At 36.8% G+C, this 16,812-nt stretch overlaps 1 protein-coding gene and 1 pseudogene across 2 annotated transcripts; both read right to left on the minus strand.

Moving 5' to 3' along the window:
* Positions 1-970: 970 nt before the first annotated feature.
* Positions 971-15,603, minus strand: LOC143412336 (uncharacterized; annotated as a pseudogene). Its single transcript, XR_013098191.1, has 13 exons — positions 15,580-15,603; positions 14,414-14,800; positions 14,165-14,330; positions 5,396-5,520; positions 4,973-5,281; positions 4,703-4,899; positions 4,290-4,422; positions 3,983-4,153; positions 3,512-3,616; positions 3,348-3,436; positions 3,165-3,245; positions 1,200-1,279; positions 971-1,034 (listed from the first exon to the last, which is right to left on the minus strand). The product of XR_013098191.1 is annotated as an uncharacterized LOC143412336 (transcript).
* On the minus strand, positions 5,705-7,451 carry LOC106675073 (myosin heavy chain, fast skeletal muscle-like). The gene is made up of 7 exons (XM_014408883.2): positions 7,078-7,451; positions 6,833-6,885; positions 6,502-6,724; positions 6,239-6,382; positions 5,989-6,145; positions 5,847-5,883; positions 5,705-5,774 (listed from the first exon to the last, which is right to left on the minus strand). Exons 3-7 carry the CDS (start codon positions 6,703-6,705, stop codon positions 5,705-5,707), a joined length of 612 nt encoding a protein of 203 aa, XP_014264369.2. The 5' UTR covers positions 6,706-6,724; positions 6,833-6,885; positions 7,078-7,451.
* Positions 15,604-16,812: the final 1,209 nt, after the last annotated feature.

A 16,812-nucleotide genomic window follows, 5' to 3' on the forward strand; every position in this document is an offset into this window, starting at 1 on the left:
CAATCTGTCCGGGGGCTTGGAACACCTGTGCCTCCTCTGGTGCCAAGCACAAAAGCTCCTTTAACTGCATCTAATTAATACTTCCTTCATGCCTCCTGTAGCCTGCTGTGTACAATATTGAGTTATAGCCATGTCCTTCACATTGTAGTTTTCCATTGTAGCAGACACCCCAGCTGTACCACAAATAAAAATAAAGAAATAAGAAAACAACTGTCTTACATTATACTCCTCAAAGATAATATAATGTTGAGTAATACTATATTAATTATCAATCATTTTACAAACATTCATAAAGTTCTTTGTCTTGTTCTGATTCGTCTTTTTCTTCTTCTTCTTACCAACACTCACAGGAGCACTTCAATTACTATTGGCCTGTGTGACCTTTGATGAAAGCTGGGTTCATTTAAAATAGGTCACTCAGCAGTCAGCACTGTGTTTACAAGCAGGCTAAGTTGGCAACAAATACTGGTCCTGGTCATAAATTTAGAGCACTATTAGGATTCCTATTAATTTGCTGTCATACTGCTGAGCTTTCATAGCATTGACAATACTGGCCAACAAGAAGCCACAAGAGAGTACTTGGATTCTTGCAATGGTTTTCAGCTTATACTAAGCTAATTGTCATTCCAGAACAGCAAGTGCCTCACTGTTACAAGTGCCGTTGAGTCCCCGTTAAGTCCTAACATCTTCTTAAACACTGGCCTGACAGTGGTTGCTGTTGGGAAAGTTTTAATTACAGAACTTTATTATTTTCTGTTTACTTAGTTCTTCTAAGAATAGTAAATTGGAAAACAACAATAAACACTTCTTGGAAGCTTGCTAGGAAATTGCGAAATGCTTAAAATTTGTTTCACTATATTAAATAATAAAATGATTAATCCATGGTGGTGTTAGTCAGACTCAAATCTTTTAGTCATTTTTTTTAAGCTTTTAACCAGCAAAGTATGTGTGAACAATTCTAATGCAATTATTAGCTATCACCTGAATAAAAAGCTCCCTTTCCAGCTCTCAGCCTGTGAACCGGGTACTCAAAACTGGAACATTAAGAGACATTAAGAAACATAGAGCCAAATTGCACTTAAACTGTTTTATGGATCAGTAGAGTACACTTTTCAACAAACATAAGTGTCATTAAATTGTAACTTTACTCATAAATCAGGTTTTTGACTTGGAAATGGAATGACAAAGAACAACAGTACAGTACAAAGAACAAGATACAGTACTGCAGTTTGACGGCAAGATCCTGAAGCTTGGTCACATTCTTCTTCTCCTCCTCAGTCTATACAGATTACTAACTGTAATTAAAAGAGAACTGACTCAGCTCCACATCTCAGCTTAGTTTCGACTTCTAGTTCCCTCAGCTGTGAGATACAACACACACGAACAATGAAAAACTCTAATTATTCCCAAACCCTACCATGCATTCATGTCCAGTTTATACAGATCATCATATCACACCTCAGGCTGACAAGTAAGCCATCAGCTTTTTCTTAGGGTTAAAAAACTAAAGTTCTGAAAGTTTAGAAAAATATGTTCACAATAAAATATTGTAAATAAAAAAATACAACTTTTAACTGTTTTCTTTTTTTTTATTCTGTCTTATGCTATTGCTCTGACCGACTGTGAAGCACAACTTAATTGTATTATTATGTGCTATAGAAATTAATTTTGATTTGATTGGATTGGGGTTTATATCTAGATTATACTGTTTTTGTCTCTTGTCACTGGTTACCAGGTGGTTTCAGAATTTAACTGATTTTCCTGTTCAGATTTAAAACATTGCAACAACAGAGGGTTGGTTGAAATGGTTTGGTCCTTAATGAAACCTTGAAAGAGAGGATTTGAAATATACTAGTGGTACATTCATGTAAACTTTTCCTCCTCCTTCTTAACCAGCTATGTGCCTTTTCCATTGCGTGCCTTTGACATGTTTACTGAACGTTGAAGGGTTTTATGGTTAAATTCCCTCTGTCACAGTGACCACCCGAATAGAAATTGTGTTTTTAAATATTCAACAGTATCTTTTTTGTGTACCAATATACCATCTTTTCACTGTGACTTTGCCACCCTTTCTCTTAATCAGTTTATATTAGACATACAGCTCATCGGGATCAGTTATAAAGAAAGTTGTTTTGGCCTCAAATGGTACGTTCTGAGTCAGACTTCTCCTTACCTGCTAGATGTGCACTGTAGTAAGAGCTAGTTACTAACAGTAACTAGCTCTTACTACTGTTTATTGTTTGTACACTAGACTTCTCCTTTTGTTGCCCTGTGGAAATAGATGGCCTGTGAGCTTCATCACTGTGCCTAGCTCATATTTAGTGAAGCCTGACCAACACATATATAATATATGTCAGATATATATATATATCTGACTGCACTCCTTAAAACTGGAAAACAATTAAATAACACTGACAGGTTAAGGTGCTGACCATGAACAGTCCCTTAGTTATCAGCCCTATTCTCTTGTTATTTAGTCAATTCATAAAATGAAAAGCTGTCAAATGAAAATAAATAACTTCCTTATACGTACAATAAATACAATAAATTTGACCAGTTCTTAGCAAATGGTTTCTGTCTAAATATTATTACTTCTTAGATATTTTCTGCATTATATGGCTATCTGTAGAGCTAATAAATATTCCTTCTGAATACTCCTTTTCAAAAGTGGCTACTAAGCAATTCAGTATGGCTTTTTATTTATTACTTTTAATAGCTCCCTCTTAATTGATTACATTTACATTCTAAACATTATTTTACGAAAGCAAAGAAACATTAAAATGAATGAGTCATTTTCAAAACATTGATTGATATTTTGCAATATGCATTAAAAGCATCCAACAGATGATTCATATTTTATGAAATCTGTTGAACAGCTTCATTCAAGTGTGTCTTATTCAGCAGACTCACTCTGAAAAAACAAACCAACAGAAAAAAAGAGTTATTTAAAGGTTTTAAGTTATTTGAATCCTCTGAAGACTTTTTCTGTTTTAACATATCTTGTTTTAATAATTTTTGCTTAACTGCACAAAGCATTACAATGTGTCTCACTTATAATGATGTGCACAATTGTTTTTGGTTTTTTTTTTGGATATTTGGACAGAAGTTGCTACCTTTCCAGTGTCACAGCTCTTGGCTCTCAACTTGTTGACCTGGGACTCAGCAATGTCAGCACGCTCCTGAGCTTCCTCCAGCTAATGCTGAACCTTCCTGAGCCTGGACATGTGAGTGTTTGCCTGCTCCTCCTGTAAAGGATTTACAAAATTCTGACTTAGTTATAGGGGAGTCAATGGGCGTGCGATGAACCAAGCTGAAGGAAATTTGTCATATAATTGTAGTTGACTCACAGCCTACTCAGCCTGTTTCTTGTAAGCCTTAACTGCAGCTTGCTGACCAGATCCTGAAGTCTTGTGATGTTCTTTTTGTCCTCCTCAGTCTAAACAATTAGGGTTGTAAGTGAAAGGGAATGGGCACAATAAATTAGATCATTTTTAGTTAGATAATTAATTACCTCGTAAGTGAGCTCTTTCACTCTCCTCTCATATTTCCGGACTCCTTTAATGGCATCAGCTCCACGTCACTGCTCAGCTTCAAGTTCAACTTCCAGTTCACGCACCTGGAATTTGATAAAAGAATATAATATAATAAAACAATGTAGCTACATTATTATTGCCATGGTAAAGCATAGAAATAAAAGTGTCTTAATTCTACCTCATCATCATCATCATCTTTACTTAAAAAGCACTTTAAAATAACCATAGTTGACGCAAAGTGCTGTACACCAAAACTAAATAATAAAGATACATATATAAATATATATAGATATAAATAAATAACGAATAAAAGAAAACAAGTAAATTAATTAAAGCATAATTAATTTAATTACAAGAAAAACTAAGTCTCGCTGAGGGCAAAAGAACATGTCTACAGAAAGGTAGACTTCGATTGTGAAACTAGTTTTAGTACTGTGTATAGTTTGTACCCTGGACTCCAGTTTCTGGAGCTGCTTCTTGCCACCCTTCATGGCGAGGTTCTCTGCCTCATCCAGACGGTGCTGCAGGTCCTTGACTGTGACCTCCAGGTTCTTCTTCATCCTCTCCAGGTGAGCACTGGTGTCCTGCTCCTTCTTCAGCTCCTCAGCCATCATGGCAGCCTGAAGTGATGAAATATTTCCAAAATTTAAAATCTGTTCTACATTAAAATCGAACTTAACATGAACTGCAAATTAGAGATTTCAGAACCCTGTAATAGTGAAAAACAAAATAGAAGAAAAAAAAAAAAAATCTCACATCAGTGATAGCCTTTTTGGCCTTCTCCTCAGCATTTCTTGCTTCCTGAACTGCATCATCCACCTCACCCTGAACCTGGACAAGGTCAGCCTCCAGCTTCTTCTTGGTATTCAAAAGACTGGTGTTCTGAATGAAACAAGAAAAATATATTTTGGTTTAAATATTGGATGCTATATCAAGAATCTACATATATAGAATATATCAGAATCGATACACTAATCATCATCATAATATCAACAACAGTATTTATGTTTTTTTATGGTTAGGCATTTATTTAATTATTGGTTTATTTATTTATTAACCTGCAGTTTAATTCTGTATTATATTATGTTTTTGTTCCCTAATCCTTAAGTGTGTTAATTCTGGTTCAGACATGCAAATAATGTATAATGCAAATAATAATAATGTATATATGTATATGTCCAACACGCTCGCTAGCATCAACCAACTCCTGCTCAGCTACTTTGCGTCCTCTCTCTGTCTGCTCCAGAGCGGCTCTCAGCTCCTCAATCTCAGCCACCATCAGACCATTTCTGCGCTCCACCATGGCGACCTGCTCCTTCATGTCTTCCTGTCCTCTGAGAGCTTCATCAAGGTGCAGTTGGGCATCCTGATGAAATAAATCAATCAATAAATAAGTACCTATTCTGTTTCTTTAACAAATGATCAGGAAAAAAGGTCACCTTGAGCTGTCCTTGGACATTCCTCAGTTGTTTCTGGGCCTCAGCAGCCTGTCTGTTGGCATGGCTCAGCTGAATCTCCATCTCATTCAGGTCTCCCTCCATCTTCTTCTTGACTCTCAGGGCATCATTCCTGCTCCTGACCTCAGCATCCAGAGTGCTCTGCATGGAGTCAATTACCCGCTGGCTGTTCCTCTTGATCTGCTCCATCTCCTCATCCTTCTCTGACAGCTTCCTGTCAATCTCACTTTTAACCTGGTTTAGCTCAAGCTGAACACGAAGGATCTTGGCCTCCTCGTGCTCCAGAGTTCCCTTTAAATGATTAAAAGAGTTATGTAAAAAAAAATTTTTATTGCAACATAAACTGGAGAAGGGATACTTTTTAAAATTTGAATACAAACAGTACATTTTTATAAAATACATTACCTCAGCTTCCTCCACAGCTGTCTGAATTTCAGACTTCTCTGTCTCAACAGTCTTCTTGGCATTTTCCAGCTCATGGATGGTCTTTCCTGTCTCACCAATCTGCTCAGTCAGATCTGAGATCTCCTCTACAGAGCAAACACAGCCAAGAGTTTTAGTACTTGGAGCTGATATATGCAAATGTTTTTGCCACAACAAAAGCTGTAAATGACATTAGAACATTAGAATCGTACTTAAACTCAACCCACACATGGGTCTATCATAAATAACCAATATTACCTGCATCTTGCCAGGTGATGATTCCTTCTTAGCTCATGCAATTGTTGCGAAGTACTGGATGACACGTTTGGTGTTGACAGTCTTTCCTGCACCAGATTCTCCACTGGAGACAGTATAAGAGACATATTTTCAAGATTCATCCTCTGTATCAAGTTTTAGAGATAATCATGTGTGCAATACTCTCGTAATCAGAACAGATTGGTTTTCCCGATCTGGAATACAAACATTAAAGAATTTTATCTAACTGCAGCAATAACCTCACATTTAAGGCATCTTTTAGTTTGTATTCACAAACTTTAACAGTAACTACTACTTACCAGTGAGCATGAACTGATAGGCATTGTCAGAGATGGAGAAGATGTGGGGTGGAGCCTCAATCCTCTTCTTTCCTCTGTATGCTGCTACACATGTAGCAGCATACACAGGAAGCCACTTGTAGGGATTTTCGACGACGCAGAACAACCCAGAGTAGGTCTGTATCATAGCAGAGAGCATAAGGGTTGCTTACATTTCTCATTTTTCATTTGCATTTTATTTCTTTTAGATAAACCTTCAAATAAAACTTACGTAGATCATCCATGATGCAAAACGCTCTTTGAGGTTAAACAGCACAGATGGCTCGTTAAGGTGTGTCATCATTGCCATATCCTCCATCTTATCGAACTTTGGAGGGTTCCTGGGGTGGATGTCTTCCTCTTTCACAGTGACTGTCTGAATAGAAAGCAATTTTTAAATAATCAACAGGGTGTTTGTTGTGATATAGCAGACAAATGTTTACATAGACAGGATGACAAATATATAGACGTAAAATGGAAAGAATTTTTACCTACCTTTCCTCCCTCTGTCTCAACAGTGGATTTACCACCCTCCCTCTTGATAAGTTTACACTTGACATATACTTCATCAGGATCAGTCACAATGAAGGCCATCTTGGCATCAAATGGGGTGTTTTGAGCTTTAATCCTCTCCTTTTCTGGCTTCCGGAGGCAAATGGCTGCCGGGCCATACTGCTCCATCTCCGCGTCTGTGCTCATGTTGGCACTTTACTGGAGACTGAAAATATGACATAAATTGAAACAATGTGACCATTTATGAGTTCTTGAAATTTTCTTAAGCAGATATCTTCTATCATGAAAATGTCATTTACATCGAACCACTTACCTCACTGGACCCCAACTGAAAACTAATAGTATCCTGTGTAAAGATGCTGCAATCTAAAGAAATGCCAAAATTAAGTTGCTTTGCTCCTTTGTGTCTAATATTTCAACCATCATATTTCAGTAAAAATATTTATTCATTCAGTTGACTGACCAAAGTGCCACTACACTCAAACAGCAGCAACATATTTAACAGGAATGTCTAAACCGTTAAAATATGGTATCCAGTGAATACTTGACCACACTCACCTGTGTCACATGCCTGTCAGCTGGATTGGGTTTCCAGAGTTGCTGCTCGAGTGTGTCTGCTCAGCACAGCTTTTCACTTTATTAATCCTTTATTTATCCAGGTAAAAAATCTCATTGAGATTAAAAATCTCATTTCCAAGAGAGACCTGGCATCATAGCAACAAAAGTCACATACCACATAGGTATAACATTTAAAACAAATACAATATCGCATACAAACATGTGTAAAATATACAATAACAGATCAAATACAAAAAGAGTACATTAAAAACAATCACACTGAGTAAAAGAGCTGTTCTCTCGTTCCTTTAAGACAGACTTAAACTCTCCCAAGGTAACCAATTCTGATAATTTCAGTTCCTTCTGCAGATTATTCCAGGAAGCAGGGGCAGCGTATTTAAAAGCCCCTTTCCCCCATTCTGTTCTGATTTTTGGGACAATCAAGTGTATGATTTTGTTCGAACGAAGGTTGTATTGGTTGTGGTTTTTACACATATAAACACATAAATAAGATGGAACCAGCCCAAGGAGAGATTTATAGATAAAAATCAACCAATGGGAGAGTCTACGAATATGCAAAGATGGACATTTAGCAGCAGCATACAGAGAACAATGATGTACACGACTTCCATAGCCAGTAATAAAACGTAAAGCACAATGGTACACAGTATCCAACCTCTTTAGGTAGTGGGCAGGTGCATTCATAAAAAGCAGGTCACCATAATCCAATAAAGGTAAAAAGGTTGAACGAATCAAATGTTTTCTCACTTGGAGGGAGAAACAGGATTGGTTTCTAAAAAGTAACCTAGTTTTAGTTTTAACTTCGACACAAGCCTTTGAATGTGAGTCTTAAATGACAAATTCTGATCTATAATGATCCCTAGATACTTGTAAGATGTGACCATTTCAATTTCAGATCCTTGAATTGTTTTAATCTTAGGAGACGTAGCTAACAACTCTTTGCCATTTGAGAATAACATAAACTTGGATTTCTCTGGATTTAACACCAACTTAAGTTGAGTTAAATGGGACTGAACGACATCAAAGGCAGACTGCAGAAATTGCAGGGTTTGTGCTACTGAAGGGGATGAACAATAAATAATTGTATCATCTGCATAAAGATGAAATGCTGCATTTGACAAATTATCACAAAGGTTGTTTATGTAAAGAGAAAATAGCAATGGTCCTAATATGGAGCCCTGCAGAACTCCTTTGGATACTGGGAGAAAAGAGGAAGAAGACCCAGCAGCACGGACACACTGTTTTCTTGCTGACAAGTAATTTGAAAACCAACTTACAGCATTTACAGATAGACCAATATTGTTTAGTCTATTTAATAAAATAGCATGGTCAACTGTATCAAAAGCCTTTGACAAGTCAAGAAAAAGAGCCGCACAGTATTTTTTGCAGTCCATTGAATCAACAATGTCATTAACCACTTTAATAGCAGCAGTTATTGTGCTGTGTTGTTTTCTGAATCCTGACTGATGTTGGGAAAGAACTGAATTTTTGTCCAAAAAATCTTTCAGTTGTTCACTAATGAACTTTTCTAGAACTTTTGCTAGAACACACAATTTAGATATGGGCCTGTAATTATTAACATCTGAAGGATCACCTCCTTTCAGCAAAGGGAGAACATAGGCAGATTTCTATATTACAGGGATCTCACTGTTCGAGAGGCTAAGATTAAAAATGTAAGTTATTGGTTCTGCTATAAAATCTGCAGCCAACTTAAGAAAATAGGGATCAAGTTGATCTGTTCCTCTGGACCTCAAAAACATTTAGCGGAGAAAAACTGAAGGGTTGGACCACAGATTCAGTTTGAGCGGTTGCAGAGAGAGCCTCTTGTTGATTAAGCTGTTTTAAATCTGGATATAAAGATTCAAATAGAGATCCTGAAGAAACAAAATGCTCATTAAAGCAGTTTAGAATGTCGCATTTCTCTGTTAAAGTACAGGAGTCTTTTACAACAAAAGTTGGCATCTCATTTGTAATTATGTCCCCATAAGAAGATTTTATTATTTTCCAGAATTTTTTAGGATCGTTCAAATGTTTAGTAGTATTTGAAAGATAGAATTCTGATTTGGCCTTTTTAATTAAGGAAGTTGAACGGTTTCTAAGCTGTCTAAAAATCAGCCAATCCGCTTCGGATTTAGTTTTTCTGGCCTTAGCCCAGGCAGCATCCCTTTTTTTGAGTAGACTAGAGAGCTGAAGAGAAAATCAAGGGTTGTTTCTGCATTTTACTCTAAATTTGCAGATAGGGGCATGTTTATTTGTAATTTTGATAAAAGTATCATAAAAATAATTCCATGCCAGCTCAAGATCAGTTATCAGGTAGATTCTACTCCAGTTATAGTCCCATAAATCATGAAAGAAAGCTTGCTCACAGAAATGCTTAAAATCTCGTTTAAAAGCTATCTGTGGCCTTGATTTTGGGAGCTTCGATTGCCTGACTACTAGGGCTGCCACAAACGATTATTTTGATAGTCGACTAGTCACCGATTATTTTTGCGATTAGTCGACTAATCAGATCATCATCCATTAGACGTAAAACTACAGCTTATTGCACCAGCAGCATCTGCTCTTATATAACTATCATTAGCTTACAGCTTTAAGTGTTTAAGGTCTGTGCTAACTAAAAATAAAGACAAGATGATAGTTTATTGAATTTTAATGAAATTTGCAGATTGTTTCGGTGAAGATTAATAAACTCCTTGCTATCTAAAATATAACAGGACACTGGAGTATATTCTGGAGCATCTCACACTTCTGATAATCAGCTGTCTGCTTGACCTTTATTCAGCTGTGTAAAAACTATAACTTTAATCTCAGACAAACTGATTTACTCAGGAACAAATAAAATACTTAAAAAAAAAGCCAAACAACATTTTGAAGTTATCTAAGTGACTCATATATATTTAACCTGAGTAGCGAAAGACGGCGGTGGGTTTGAAAACGATTTGCGGGGAGTCCGGTGTTCTCACGGCGCTAGTGAGCCTAGCCCCCGGCTCGCTAACGAGCTAGTGGGTAACAGATGTCTCCGAAAACGTCGGAGCGCTTTTGAAAATATGTGGTGTCCTGATAAACTGAGCAGATATTTGAGGTTTACACAGCTACATTCTCGCCTGAAAATATGTTAAACGTTTATTTTGTGACCCAGAAAGAATAATAAGAGTAACATTAAAACTAACTAGCTGCCGCCATTGTTGGAAACTGCGCTGGGCTGCGCTATGAATTCTGGGACACAGCTGCTTCTTCTTCTTCTTCTTCGGGGTTTAACGGTAGCTGACATCCTTGTACATGCAGTGCTGCCATCTTCTGTTTCAGTCCGTTATTACACTCTTAAATCCTGCCACTTATTCCTGCGTCTTTTGTGATCGTACAAAGTTTCAAACGACGCGTCGACTATTAAATCAGTCGTCGACGATTTTGATAGTCGACGTAATCGTGACTAGTCGACAAATCGTGGCAGCCCTACTGACTACAGCTACCACACAGTGGTCACTGATATCATTTGCGAAAACCCCAGTGTGAGAATATTTATACGGCATATTAGTTAAAAATAAATCAATAAGTGATGACTTTTCTGGGCATTTAAGATTTGGACGAGTTGTGCTGTAAATTAGTTGTGTGAGATTATATGAATCACACATGGATTTAAAACTGTCTGAGGCAGAGGACAACCAGTCCCAGTTGAAATCTCCGGCCAGCACAATTTCATTAAAATCTAAAGTAGATCGTTTTTCACTAAGTGAAACTAAAGCCTCACTACTAGCTGAGGGGGGTCTATAACAGCCCACAATGGTAATAAAATAGCCCTTGAAAAGTTGGAGTTTGAGGGCAAGAAGTTCAAACTGCTTACAAACAGATACCGATGAATCGACAGTAACATGGAATTTGCTTTTTACATAAATTGCAACACCGCCACCCTTTCTGGGGCGGTCGCAACGGAAAAGATTATAGCCCGTTATTGCAATGTCTTTGTCAGTAATTGATTTAGTAAGCCAGGTTTCTGATAATATAAGAATATCAGTATCTAACTCTTTCATCAAAATTTTCACAAAATCAAGTTTGGGAAGAAGACTTCTGACATTTAAATGAGTGATACCAAGACCTGTTCAAGTTTTGAAATCACAAGGAGTACTTAAGCATTTGCAGTCTGGATCGGGATTAGGTTGCACATTTCCAGATAAAAGAAGCAGAAGAACAATAAAACATTTTCTTTTCATAGATTTTTCTTGTAGGATTACAGACTGATTTCTCTTAGGGGGGTGAGAAGATTGGGAAATAAACCAGTAATATGGAATGAATAAATCAGTTAAATCAGTTGAAATGAGATCTCTGCTGATAATCACGTTTGAGAAACTTCTAAAAGATGTAAAATCCCACCTTGTTCCCTTTGAGAGGAGTAAGAAGTATGGTGTCTCTTGCTCCACAGACTGTTCCTGCACCTCATGTAGGCAAAAAGCGGTCTTCATTACAGGGTGGTTCTGGGACTTTGTTACTTGACAGTTATCGACTCATTGCTGACACCATGAGTACTTATTAAAATACCTCTATGTTACTTTATGATTGACAGAATAGTTGTGATTTTTGATTATGTTCTGTTAAACATGAGACAAAAAAAAATGCCAAAAATATTTTTTAAACATAATTTTATAGTCAATTTCTCTATAATAAAGAAGATAAAATACTGTTGGATCTAAAAAACAAATATTAATTAAAAATTTCTCAACTTTACATATTCTAATTAAGTACTGGTAAGTCAATCTGTATAGAACTGTATTCGACTATATTATACATTCAGATATATATTATTAATGCATTTTCTTATAATGTTATTTTACTTTTAACACATCATTTTTAACTGATTTGTAAATACAGTATTTACTACTCTTATTATGTTCACAGTTTATTCAATACTACATAGCAAGAGTGCACAGCATGGTTTGTGAAGTGTCTGCTCCAATAAATCCAGAGAAGTACTTGGGGATCAGATTTCAGTTGACACATTTTATGATAGGCAGTTGCATCAATTTAATTTTGATATGACAGCCAGGACTGAGTGCTAATGTTGGGGAAGCGTCAGAATGTCACTGGTGTATAGTTGCACAGTATACATGTCTCTGGTATCTGATACTAATTTCATACTGCTGTACTTTCCATAAAAGTTAAAAGAGCAACACATGATTCCTGGAAACGTAATACAAGAAAAGTTGACACCTCAGGTAAGGCCTTAAATAACAGCTGCACAAATAAGATTTAAAATGAGTGTTTTTCACTTATGATTGTTGAAAAATGACAATTTTGGTACAAGAACATAGTATTAGTTTCTATTTAAAATGTTTATATTCAACTTTTACTGAATGAGCAGAGATGAAAAAGTATCTTGACGTTTGGAATAATTTCCAGTGTCCTCTCAGATTACGTGCTGAACCTGTTGACAGGTGTGGTTTATCATTTACCATCTTAACAGAGGATTACAAGTCATTGCTGTAGTCAAAAATAACAACAACTAAGGGACAGAGTTAGGATACCACTCTTGCACTGAGAGGACATTTGTCCGACATATCCAGAGAAGCAGGTGAATTTTGTGTTTTTATGTTATTTAATTTCCATAGTTTGATAGAAAATCTGTCAACTTATTTGTTTTGAATTCCCCTATGAAGTTTCACACAAAAGTAGGGCATTTTAGTCACAAAAACTGACTGTTGCTTGACATTTTCAGAAGTGGAAATCAAAATGAAACCTTGACTAAAGTTGAAAAATTAAAACTTTAATTCTCCAACTGTACAATATTACAAAAGTTCAACAAATTTCTGATATCGCTTATTATTGGCTATTATTTTACATAATGTAAAGCATACATAAAACAAGATAAAGTCTTTTATGCTCTTCCTGTCTATTTAGTTTACTTTAAGGTGTGATTCACACTTAAATAGCTTGAATATACTGAATGCAATGTTTGATGGAGGGCATAGAATTTTCAGTTGTTTAGGATATTATGTTTTGGCACTGGAAGTTGCCTCAAAGGCTACTTTGCTCTCTTAAAGTGATTAAAATCTCCTTTGGATTAGAATATCAGTTTTGCAAGTATAATATATTGCGCTACACAGTTTGGATTGAGTTAAACAAATCATGGAAATGACCCAATTTTTGGGGTATTTTTGGTGGTTTATTTTTAAAAGACATTTTTGAACTAATTCCTACTGGTCGCTCTATATCAATTTACTTCTCAGGCTTGAAATATATTCCAGTATGCAGTGAAGGAAGAGGATAATTTCTTTCAATGCAAAGGATGTACATGGTCTGCAGCAGTTCTTAGGTATATGTCAAAGTAAAATCCGCAGATGTTACATGGCATGATCAAACTCTTGGCTCTTAGCTTATTGACCTGGGACTCAGCAATGTCATTGCACTCTTGAGCTTCTTCCAGCTCATGCTGAACCTTTCTCAGCCTGGGTAGGTAGATGTTGGCATGTTCCTCTTGTAGTTGATGGGAATTAAAATGAGGGCACCCTCATTTATATATTAGTTAATTTAACTTCAGTTTAATTTAATATTTACTTTTCATATTTCTGCATTCTCTCTCAGGTAGTTGTACAGAATAGTATACAGTAGCTTTGTTTTGAGGAGCACTGTAAAAAGGATTTTAATATATTATTGTAAGTGTTAAAAACAATCAAACCTGAGGGAAGCAGTCTGACACGGTCACTAGCACCAACCAACTCCTGTCCAGCAACTCCTAATCCTCTCTCTGTCTGCTCCAGAGCGGCTCTCAGCTCCTCAATTTCAGCCATCATGAGACCATTTCTGCGCTCCACCATGGTGACCTGCTCCTTCATGTCTTCCTGTCCTCTGAAAGGATCATCCAGGTGTAGCTGGGAATACTGATAAAGTATTTCAGACTTCTCAGTCTCAACAGTCTTCTTGGCCTTTTCCAGCTCATGGATGCTCTGTCCAGTCTCACCAATCTGCTAAGTCAGATCTGAGATCTTCTCTAAAGAGCAAACACAGCCAAGAGTTAGAGTACTTGGAGCTGACATATGCAAATGTTTTTGCTACAACAAAAGCAAGATAAGCATACGCTGCAAGTTCTTGTTCTCTCTCTTCATGGTCTCAAGATGATCCAGAGCCTCTTCATATGAGTTCTTCATCTTGAACAACTCAGTGCAGAGAGAACGAGCCTCCTTTTGGGCTCCTTCCAGCTCTGCCTGGCTCTCCTCATACTTCTGCTTCCATTCTGCCAGGACCTAGGTTTATATAGGTTAATTAGTTAGTTGTTATTATTGGTGTATGCCTATTCTGATGATATTGGTTATGTTTAAATCTTTACTTTATCAAAGTTCCTTTGCTTCTTGTCAAGGTTGGCAGCCAGGGCTTTAGCTCTCTTCACATCAATCATGAGGTCCTCCACCTCACCCTGCAGCCTCTGCTTGGTCTTCTCCAGTGAGGCACACTTGGAGTTCACAGCCTCAATGGATTCCTCAGCCTCCTGCAGGCGCTGGGCAATCTGCAACACTGTCAGCCTGCTTCTTGCGGAGAGCAATTTCTGAAACTCAGCTTCTCGCTTTGTGTTAAACTCAATCTGAGCAGCTGTTGCTCCACCAGCTTCATTGAGCCTCTTGCTGATCTCTTCAAGCTCCCTGGAGAGGTCGGCTCTCTGCTTCTCTATCTTAGCCTGAGCCGCCCTCTCAGCCTCAATCTCCTCTTCAATATGAGCCTAGTTTGAAGTTTTATATTAACAGAGCTTGTCAATGGGAACTTATATTGTAATTGTTTTTCATATGAATGAATAATATTCATTATGAACGCTGTTCATTAGTTTTACCTTAAGTTACCTAAAGAATCTTGCTGAGAAGCTGGCTTAATTCCTTAAGCCAGCTTCTCCATCAAGTTTTTCCTTGATGGAGAAACCAATAGAGATTTTATAAGGTAAGTGTCCTCATAAATAGTGAGTACATCAGTAATGTCTACAGTATACCCAGTGGTAAATTATAATAGTGCACTACATGGTTTGTGAATTATTTATTGCAATCAATCTTGATATTAACTTGACAGTGATATTAAGTTGAAAGAGTTTATACTAAACTCTAAGCTCAAGTCATTTTGACATTATAGCCAGTACTGAGTTTTAAATTCGGAGAAGTCTTGAAATGCCACTGGTGTACTATTACAGGACATAAACACCTCAGCTATCTGAAATAAAATTCAGAGCAAGACTTTGTATTAATGCCAGACAAGTGTTATATATCTCTACTAGGAATAGAGTTTAAGAAGGACTGCCAGCTCAGATAATTCAATACTAGAAAATTGTTTGTTATAAAAAAAATGTTAATGTCTTTCTGCAAGGAAAAAATAATCATACAGTTTTTAAATTTTAATTTAGATGTACTGAGTAAGTGATAAATGATGAATGGAAGGAAAAGTCTGGGATCATAGCCAGAATTACCTTTCATTGCCAAGTTTTGCACAGACTTGTCTTAATGTCTGCTATCTTACCAGCAGGTCACGAGGTGCTACCATGGTCAAAAATAAATCCAGCAAAGAGAAGAAGCTGTGACTTGTCTTTTGCATAAGTGAAGGATATATTATAGGACAATATTCAGATATGTTGTTAAGACCATGTCCTAACCTGTAAGAGATTTGTCATCTTAAATAGTCTGTTTAATTTCCAAATGTATTTTCCTAAAAAAGCACATGTTTAAAAGTAAGATAAGTTCATTGTAAAATGTTGAGTAAAATAACATATTGTGCATGTTCACTGTGATCCAAGAGTTTGCTAGAATAGCAAGAAAAATGCAGAGTAGACACAAAGACAACAAAACAACCAAAACAGGGAAATTACTTATTTCCTCTGCTTCTTTTAGCTGTGGTATTTTAGAGGAACACATTACAGACAATGCAGTCTAATGTTTTAGTGTCTTGCTAGGTGTACAGTAGCAAGTGTTTAACCTTACTGAATTTTTGAAATTCTACGATACTGTTACTGTAGTACTGTTTTAATGAGCACAGATGAGTCACTTTGGCCTGCACTTCTGGAGAGACACAGTGACATTTCTCTAGAAAGATCTAGCCACTTAAGCTTCCTTAGGAAACACAGTATAAATGGCTACTCATTTGCCTCTATGCTCACAATTTACTTTTGACTATATTCCATTTTTTTTTCTTTAGAAAATTTCTGTATTTGCAAATCCAGACATTAGGTGTCTCTGATACCTTCAACATTCACAAAGCCTTAAACTCTATGGAGAAAAAGCGAAGAGTGACATAAATAGGAGGTTATTGTCATCAAGTACTCTGCCAAAATAAAAGGTCTGAGGACAAGTAATGACCTGTATGAGAATGACTATTGGTATTTTGGAGACATGCAACCACTCCCCACGTAACGTTAACCTGTATGCCATTTTAGATATATAACAATTATGGTGAAAGTGTAGGATTGAGTGAATAATACCTTGGTCATACAGCCCTAGAGGCTAGTGGTAACCACCTGTCACTTAAGTAGTTGGTCTATTCCCCAACCAGTTGGCAAAAACCTTGTGTTTGCTTTGGCCACTAGCATATTTCTGCTGTAGCAATTTGAATCGAAGTGATGGATGTATCCAAAAACACTGTCTACTCTCCGAGTTGTACTGAACCTGCCAAAAGTGTAACATAAACTAGAAATGGAGGCAGTTGGCTTCAGAGTTATAGTGGCACTTTATGAAAAATTTTGGCTGAGGTGCAGCTTTT

The sequence above is a fragment of the Maylandia zebra genome, linkage group LG4 (assembly GCF_041146795.1).
Source record: "Maylandia zebra isolate NMK-2024a linkage group LG4, Mzebra_GT3a, whole genome shotgun sequence".
Taxonomy (NCBI): domain Eukaryota; kingdom Metazoa; phylum Chordata; class Actinopteri; order Cichliformes; family Cichlidae; genus Maylandia; species Maylandia zebra.

Bases quoted from the DNA above. Each gene is read 5' to 3' on its own strand.
- LOC106675073 (XM_014408883.2), bottom strand. From the start codon at position 6,705: ATGAGCACAGACGCGGAGATGGAGCAGTATGGCCCGGCAGCCATTTGC. The intron at 6,146-6,238 runs GTAAGTTTTATT...GCTATGATACAG, and splicing joins TTGCATCATGGATGATCTAC to ACCTACTCTGGGTTGTTCTG. The intron at 5,884-5,988 runs GTAAGTAGTAGT...TTTGTATTCCAG, and splicing joins CTATCAGTTCATGCTCACTG to ATCGGGAAAACCAATCTGTT.